Source organism: Sinocyclocheilus anshuiensis, unplaced genomic scaffold (genome assembly GCF_001515605.1).
Source record: "Sinocyclocheilus anshuiensis isolate Anshui unplaced genomic scaffold, SAMN03320099.WGS_v1.1 scaffold122, whole genome shotgun sequence".
NCBI classification, from domain to species: domain Eukaryota; kingdom Metazoa; phylum Chordata; class Actinopteri; order Cypriniformes; family Cyprinidae; genus Sinocyclocheilus; species Sinocyclocheilus anshuiensis.
This window is the reverse complement of record NW_015544153.1, coordinates 68,688-77,691: the sequence shown is the minus strand read 5'-3', so window position 1 is coordinate 77,691 and position 9,004 is coordinate 68,688. Positions and strand designations below refer to the sequence as shown.

General features: G+C 39.9%; 2 protein-coding genes across 2 annotated transcripts in view; one reads left to right on the top strand and one right to left on the bottom strand.

Annotated features, from left to right (window-relative positions):
* The first annotated feature begins 1,741 nt into the window (after nucleotides 1–1,741).
* LOC107695225 (protein FAM78B-like) lies at nucleotides 1,742–4,163 on the top strand. The gene is made up of 2 exons (XM_016495042.1): nucleotides 1,742–2,037; nucleotides 3,548–4,163. The coding sequence occupies exons 1-2, from the start codon at nucleotides 1,775–1,777 to the stop codon at nucleotides 4,068–4,070; spliced, it is 786 nt and encodes a 261-aa protein (XP_016350528.1). The 5' UTR covers nucleotides 1,742–1,774; the 3' UTR covers nucleotides 4,071–4,163.
* A 1,794-nt stretch (nucleotides 4,164–5,957) lies between these two features.
* Nucleotides 5,958–9,004, bottom strand: part of LOC107695244 (UDP-N-acetylglucosamine transporter-like) — a 7,329-nt gene continuing 4,282 nt past the window's right edge. Inside the window, exons 6-8 of the mRNA XM_016495052.1 lie at nucleotides 7,479–7,597; nucleotides 6,887–7,020; nucleotides 5,958–6,746 (exon numbers count right to left, since the gene is read on the bottom strand). Coding sequence (XP_016350538.1) covers nucleotides 6,656–6,746; nucleotides 6,887–7,020; nucleotides 7,479–7,597 — 344 coding nt within the window. The 3' untranslated portion in view covers nucleotides 5,958–6,655. The remainder of the gene's footprint in view (nucleotides 6,747–6,886; nucleotides 7,021–7,478; nucleotides 7,598–9,004) is intronic.

Sequence of the window (9,004 nt, the reverse complement as noted above, 5' to 3'; positions counted from 1 at the left end):
TTTGCAAAACTTTATTTTCTTTTGCAAAACTTTATTATTTTGCATATATATGTGGCATTATATTGACTCCATAAAACTGGCTTTTGAATATGAAGTAGGCTGTATCATGTAGAAAATAACTTTATGCTACTTGATATCATATTTGCGTCCACCGAGTCTGTGTTTTCTTTATGGCGGAATCGCTTGGTTCTTTTGATGGATCTTACTATCAGACGATAGATCGATAGATAGATGGATAGATGGATAGATACAAGCTTGTTGATAGATATTCGTGACGTGTAAATCTAAAATAGAGATTAATGACAGCAGGCTACATATCTTTTGTCAATCAAACGCAGGATATGCTACTGATTCTACAGAAAGCTATCAAGCAGCGTACTGTTGCTATAGCAACTTCAGGTAAAAACGACCTCGCGAACATTTAGCGTACAATGATTAAAACATGTAATCTTACTGTAGTGATTATGTAACGTGGTTTACACATTTATATACTTGAAAAATATTTTTAAGACGCCTCCACCCCAACCTTTTTTTTGTTCCACTTTTACCTTGATAAACCTATTCGTGTCACAAGAGCCTAAAAAATTATAAGAGATTGTTAAACACTGATTAAAGCCTATACGCATGCATAACTTCTAATATAGGATACAATTACTAAAGAATTACGAATTTTAGACTACACATTTTTCATGAGATCCAGTCACATCAACAGGTCCAAAACTCTGGGTATCAATCTTGAGTCACACATTACATTTACATTATACCACTATTGCAGTGCAAAGTTATTTCTAGTTTTGATTAACGGAGAACCCAAGATGAAGAACGGAGAGTAGCTACGCGAGGAGGACTGTATGGTGCACTGGTACTCCCACGCGCCTCTGATCGTTCATTCAGCACCACAGCAACCGAACAGCGACCGCGCTGTGCATGCCAACGACGGAGATGGGAACGGTTTATTTTAAATCCGTATAGCAGTCGTTTTAACATTATTACAGATCACATTATTGCGGGTTTTCCAATCTCATCTGGACGCCTCGCGTGTTAATATGTGGACGTCTGTTTACTGAAGAATAACGGAACGTCAAATGTGATTTGATCGAGAGCAACACTCTACTGTGTAACATACTTTTTTGCGGTTCCTCTTCTGTCGTAAATCATGAAATACTTTGAGATTGTTTGTCGTTCTGAAAGCGCAAAAATCAATCGAGAAAAGCAGAATCGCGACCACCTCTTGTCTTGGCGAGCGGTCCGCCACACCTGACTGTTTTTCTGCCTCCGGTTGTGACATGAAAACTCGGACCAGAAAGAAACGGATGAAAGGGCGAAGAGCTGCAAAAGGCCATGTGGATTTGAAAGGGAACATATCAGATTGAAGTGGGAGCCCAGAACAACCCACGAGTCCGATCGCGACTGACAATCACAGGCATGGGGACACCAAAGATCAGGAGATGGTCGGAGGTCTTGCAACCTGTTGTTGATCCTGTTGAGTAACGAGACAGAGATCTGATGTTGATTATATCTAAATGGCAATGACCTGGGGGGGGGGGGAAACAGTTGCTTTTGATTGATTTATGTCTTGTTTCTTGATTTGTGTTTCTTAATTCAAATACATTTATTAATTTGAGGAGTAACTACATTGGGCGCCTGGACTGGACATGAGCTAGATTGACGCGTTTTTCCGGGAATTTAAATGTATGTGTATAATTATATTAAAAAAAAAACACACACACCCTTCATGGTTGGTTGGTTACCCTGATTCTGAGCCTCTCCAGCCATGGGTTGCCTTCAGAGCGTCGCCTGCAAACCCCGAATTAAACGCGAGAACATCATTGTTTACGACGTCTCTGCTACTATAGACCACTGCCCGACAGTGATCGAGGAGAATTCACCCATAGTGCTCCGCTACAAAACTCCATACTTCAAGGCCTCCGCCCGGATAGTAATGCCGCCGATCCATCGAAACGAGGCTTGGGTGGTGGGTTGGATTCAAGCGTGCACTCAAATGGAATTCTACAACACTTATGGAGACCTCGGCATGTAAGCATGGTGCATGTTTTATGACTTACTCTTGACCATAAACACATATACTGAACTAGAATTATGGAAATTTAGCAACTGATGAGCAGTCTTTGGTCAATGCCAAATAAGGATGTCCAAGATCACAAAATCGTAAAAAAATACAAAATAAAAAAAAAAGAAGCTTGAAATCTTAGAAAAAAAGTGCTAACTTCTTGGCAAATGTAACCTCATAATGTAACTTCATACATATTTACAAAACAGTTTATAACAAACAATAAACAACTACTAAAACGTTAAGTAGTGTAACCATCAACTATAAAAGTAATAAAATACATGACTTTTGAGTCACGATTCATGAGTATCAAGAGTTACCTTAAAGTTACTCAATTTGTCCTGAACAAAAAGTGTATTTTCATAAAAAGGTCAAAATACCTGATTTAAAAGAAAGAAAGAAAAAAAAAAGTTTCATTTCTTAAATGTTGTCATGAATTTGATTAGATGGACAAACGTTATTTATATTTAAATATTTTAAATTATTTTTTAAGTAATAGCCTAATAAAACAATAAGCCGAACAGCTTACATCAACATTTCCATTTCTATGGTCTAGAATTTCAGCCCTTTAATGAGGTTTTTGGTCGCAGGAAAGTATTTTTTTTACATTAAGCCAACTAAAAAATATATCAAAATTGATTTAAATTAGTAATTTGAAAACAGGTTCATTATAGAAGAGGATTTTCAATGTATTTTAGAGTATGTCTTTTTAGAAAATGTCACTGATCTATCCGCCGAGTAAATCTTTCATTTATATGTAGCACGTTGTTTAATTATGTCTTTAAATGGTATAAAGCAAAGGATAACTTCAGTGCAGTGCACCAGTGATTTATATTCACAGAGAGTATGCATACATCAGCTCAGTGCCTGAGGAGAGGAGTATTTGCACCTTCATCAGTCACTGCTCTTTCATTTATACTCCCACGAATGAGTTTCACAGCCTGTCACCGGATCAGACGGGGAGAGGCAGCAGATAAAAACAGAATAGCTGCTCTGAAACATCAGCGTGGTTGCGCTAAACAGAGTTTAGCATTTCAGGTGAACGCAATTACGTGCTCAATGCCTTATTTACAAAAAAACGAGATAGAGACATTCTCACACCCACCCACGAGCCCTGTGACGCGTGATGTGGGCCCTTCTGATGCTGCCTGGGGGGCCTGTCTGTGTGGAGGTGTGGACATGTGTGTGGGGGTGTGTATTACTGCCTGAGCGGGTGGTTGCGTGGGGTTTTCTGTGACACAGATGGTGCCATACTGAAGAAGAAATGCCAGTGTCGGGTCATACCTAACAACACCCAGCCACATTAACGTCCTCTCACACTGAGTCATTTTACACTGGCAGCTGGGACCCTGATAATGAATGTCATCATTAACACAATTATCATTTGTACACTTGGACTCACCATCTTTTTACACTTACATATTCAACAGCACAACTGCGGTTGTTTGTTTAACCTCTAAATGCTAATTTCCACAGGTCAAGCTGGGAGCTGCCAGAGTTACGGGAAGGACTGGTGAAGGCCATCAGCGACTCGGACGGCGTGAGTTACCCATGGTACGGAAACACGACTGAAACTGTGACCCTCTCCGGCCCCACGTCCAAACCTTCATGCTTCACTGTCAGCATGAATGATAACTTCTACCCCAGCGTAACATGGGCTGTACCGGTGAGCGAGAGCAATGTGGCTTTGCTCACGTGGATCAAACGCGACCAGAGCTTCACCACTTGGCTGGTGGCTTTAAATATGGCCACACAGGAAAAGATCCTCCTGCAGACAGTTAAGTGGAGGATGAAAGTAGACATCGCTGTGGACCCCTCCAAATCGCTGGGCTCTCGAGCAAGACTCACCGGCCGGGTGCACCAGGACCAGCCCAAGGTGTTGACTCATATGGAGCCGATCCCCCCTAACGCTCTGGGTAAACCCAATGCTAATGACGCTCAAGTGCTAATGTGGAGGCCCAAGCGAGGACCACCATTAGTGGTGATCCCCTCTAAGTAGCAGGTTGTGGGAAAACTTGAAGGTTTTTAAATCAAAAGTCAATTTGCCTTAAATCCACACTGCTGCCTTTAAAGAGATACTTGGTTCTTGAATGGCCCTGGAGACACTTAAAGGGACAGTTCGTTCAAAAAATTAAAATCTGAAATCTTTTACTCACCCTCATGTCACTCCAAACCTGTATGACTTTTGTTCCTTCTGTGTAATGTATTATCTGATATATTGACCATCCAGTGAAACAAAACACTGGACGCCACTGACTTTCATTGTGCAGACAAAAATAAATAAATCACTTGAGACATTTTTCAAAATATCTTCTTTTGCGTTCCACAGATGTAAGTAAGTCATACAGGTTCGGAAAAATTATAGTTTGGGTGAACTGTCCCTTTTAATTTGATATTGACATTTGCCTTAAAACCTCAGACTCAAGTATCAAAGAAAAGAAACCATACTTCTGGTATACTCCACCCAAAAATAAAGATTCTGTCATAATTTACTCCCCCTCATGTCATTCCAAACCTGTATGACATTCTTCTGTGGAACATAAAAAAAATATATTATGAAATATATCTTAGTGTTTTTTTTTTCTTCGTCCATATAATTGGAAGTCATTGGGCTCCAATGTTGTTTGGTTCCCAATGTTCTTCAAAACATTCTTCTGCAGAACAAAAAAAATGCATACAGGTTTGGAACCACATGAAAGTGAATAAAATGACAAAATTGTAATTTATTTTAAATTTTTTAGGTGGAATATCCCTAAAAGGCTGTTGAGATCACAAACTATTCAGATTACTTAGCTCCAACATTCTCTTTTAAAAGTTCTCTGTAAGTGTAAAACATCTGAGCTACACAGAAGCCAGCCTTGCTCAGGTAGAGCAGCAATCTTTACATCGTAATTATAGATACACAATGTTTCAAACTAAGAGAAGCTGATGTGCATGAATGTACGACTTCAGAAGGTCTACAGCTGAATTTAGCATTGCCTTTTAGCTCACTCAGTTTTATTCAAAGTTGATTTGAAGGCAGCAGAAAGCTCCAACCATCAGATGTCTGCTATTCAGCACGGCATCAATTAAGAAGATATATAAGACTAATCTGCATAATTTGGACTGCGAATTCTGCTGCAGTGGAAATGTGGGAACTTCAGCTGCTTACATTTCTATGCTCTAAGCTTAAGAATGTCTGGAGCTGTCTACTAATTCACTGTTCTGCTCACCTGGGAGCGAAGGAATCGAGGGAGGGGAAGAAAAAGATTTGAACAGTGCTGCAAACACCAACTCCCACTGCTACTCATTAGAGGTGAAAACCATCCAGACCTTCCTATTGAGATTTCACACACACATCCAGAAACAAAAGCACAACAAACATTGCTTGATTATCAAAAATGAATCCAATCAGTTCGCTTGAGCATTAAAGCCACTGGATTTGTATAAACTGAATTTATGATGCCATAAGGGATGCACAGACTTCAAAAACAACATTACCAATGCTGGTCTTCGGAGGTCAATGTAGAGTTTATTGATTTTGAGGTTCAGTGTGTTCTGAAGGACTGGGGCAGCTAGTGCATCCTAACTGTAAAATCTATTTTCCTTTTTAATTCATTACTTTTTCAAGCTGTGACTGCATGCATTGTTTTTACACCTTTTGAAAAAAAAAAAAAAGCCAAGCCTTTTCTTTTACATTTTGTGCTGCCCTGGTAAAAATGTGTTTTGTTTGGGAAAAAAAAAAAGATAAACAAAAAGACAATTATACACCTGATTTATTATTACTCCTCACCAGATACTAATATAGCTTCACACATAGTGCAAAGTTGCTAAAAAAATGCACTTCCTTGCATATATAACGGAGTAACTCAAGTATTCTTTGTTGCCTGGTGACAGAGGTAATCTGTAATCACAACATCCCACAAACTGACCGGCTAGCATCATCATAAGTATTGTTATCATTTTCATTATTATAATATCAAAAGTTTACATTCTATTCACGAAAGATCCCTTATTCCATCAACTTCTATGGCACAGAAACTAACGCAGCAACCCAGTCAATTAAAATAGCATAAAATAATTTTTAGGACTTAAGAAGTTTGAATAATGACACAAAAATACAGTGATGCAACGACCCCCTCAGTAACATCCATTGTGAGATTCAAGTTTCATTTGTGGCAATTTACTGCAGGCCACTGTTGCAAACCAAAAGCAGCCATTGCCTCTTGAAGATGAATGGATATTAAATGGCCAAGAAGAGCCAAACAAGTTTTGTGCTCAAGGTTCAAGTCCTGATTGTCCAAAAAAAGGTCTCAGCGCATCCAGCAAGATTTGAAAATGGCACATTACGAAGTGTTTTTATCCATCACCCATTAATGTGATCAGCGCCGATTAATGTTTTTCGTGAGTTTCACTGAAACCCAAGACCCAGAGCATTTCACCCAGTGTGTTTCAGCTCAGCACTCCACAGCAGTGGCCCAGCCTGTTATCCAACCTTGTATCAATCCTTTTTTTCCCGCTCTCTGCGCCTCCTCTCCTCTTTTCTGTCCTTCCACTCATTTCATTCTTTTGTTCCACTCCACTTTCACCTCATCCATCCCCTTATCATGCTCTGCTTGGGTTGGGTGCCGGCTTGCTCTCATAACCATAGAGAAACGTCGCCATTATGACCAATACTGTGCCTAGGAAGAACACACTGGACAGAAAAGAAAAACACGTGGGTTTTCAGTTCATTTCAATTAAATTCCTCTTTTTTTTATTTTTATTTTTTACTTTAAATCAATTGAATTTAAAGCATTTATTGGTCACAAGACATTAAAAAAATGTCCTTTTTACCTGGTAGGCTCAAAGTCCTCAAGCCAGAAATATGAAATTAATGTGGAGAGGATAATTGAGAGTGATGTAGCAAAGCCTTTCAGTATGTTGTCAGCATACTTGATGACAGCAGCGATCACGAGCCCTCCAAGTGCCTGTGGGAAAAAAACAAAAAACAAAATAAATTTATATTGTTTCACATTAATGTGTTACAAGGGAAAATCACTTGTGTTGGCTTCCTGTTGGCTGCTGACGATGAAGCAATTATCAGTTCTGATTCACATGTAAACTTGTTTTGTACTTCACAAGTCTTGTTAGGGCTGTGCAAAAAATCAAATGCGATTTTCATGCGCATCTCGTCAGTTTCATGCGCACTGACAAGCTACGCAAAATCGTGTTCATAATTGGCAATGAATCGCCTGGGATTTTGAATGCGATTTTGCATAGCTTGTCAGTGAACTACGGCTCTGTGTAGTAAATGCCGCTCCACCTGAAAGCACGTGCTGGAGATTTACTACTAATCACAGGAGCGCCTTTACTGACGAGATGCGCATGAAAATCGCATCCGATTTTTTGCACAGCCCTACTTGTACTGAAAAGTGTTCAGGCTCACCTGAAGAGCGACCACAATCCAGGTTAGCGTGTTGTAGCCCTGAAACATTCCGTGTTCTTGGACTCTGTCACCATCGTAGGCCAACATCCCGAAGATCCCAAAAACCAGGCCAAACATGCCTGCACACAGAAGACCCAGAGAGCAAAACATTTACTTTTGTTTCATATACCACAGCACTGAGATATGTTTTTTGAAACAAATTAAGTGAATAGGATTACAACTTAATTACAATATACACACACACATTTATATACAGTGGGGAAAATATTTACTGTAGGGATGGTGTTCTTGGGGTCATAGTCAGCATTTCTCTCCCTCCAAACACGGCGAGTTGAGTTAATGCCAAAAAGCTCAATTTTGGTCTCATCTGACCACAGTACTTTCTCCCAAGCCTTCTCTGAATCATTTAGATGTTATTTGGCAGACTTTAAACGGGACTGTACATGTGCCTTCTTGCAGGGGGACCTTGCGGGCGCTCCAGGATTTCAGTCCATTGCGGCGTAGTGTGTTACCAATGATTTGCTTGGTGACTGTGGTCCCAACTGCCTTAAGATCATTAACAAGCTCCTCCCGTGTAGTTCTGGGCTGATCCTTCACCTTTCTCATGATCATTCTTACCCCATGAGGCAAGATCTTGCACGGAGCTCCAGACCGAGGCCAATTGATGGTTGTTTTGTATTTCTTCCATTTCCGAATAATCGCAACAACAGTTGTCTCCTTCTCACCAAGCTTCTTGCTGAAGGTCTTGTAGCCCATTCCACAAATTTTGGTCTCATCTGACCACAGCACTTTCTCCCAAGCCTTCTCTGAATCATTTAGATGTTCTTTGGCAAAGAACGGGCCTGTACATGTGCCTTCTTGAGCAGGGGGACCTTGCGTGTGCTGCAGGATTTCTGTCCATTGCGGCGTAGTGTGTTACCAATGTTTTGCTTGGTGACTGTGGTCCCAACTGCCTTAAGATCATTAACAAACCAACCATTCAAAAGTAAAAAAAATAAAAAAAATCACTACCATTCAAAAGTTCATTGCATCTGATCAAAAATACAGTAAAACAATAATATTGTGAAATATTATTAGAATTTGAAATGTTTCTTTTTTAATACATTTTAAATGCAGTTTAATTTAACTTTTGAACAGTAATATGTGAAATACTATTTCACATATTTAATACTTTTACATGGCAGGAGGTGTAAAAATCTAATTTAAATACCAAGCAAATCATCAATGCTCTTTATGCCAAGTTCACACTGCACGATTTTCAAAGACGTCGCATCACTGTTGGTTTCACACTGAACGACTATCTGGGGTAGCATTCAGTTGTTGCTGTGTTCACACTGCACGATGGAACGACAACAGGAGGTTACACACTGCATGACTTTACAATAGGGAGAATCACAGATAACTCTGTCTGGTGCAGGGTTGCCAGGTTTTCGCTACAAAACCCACCCAATAACTACTCAAAACTAGCCTGAAAATAGCCCAATTGCTTTCGAGGGGGTCCCCCAGTAAAAATCGCGTTCGGGGGT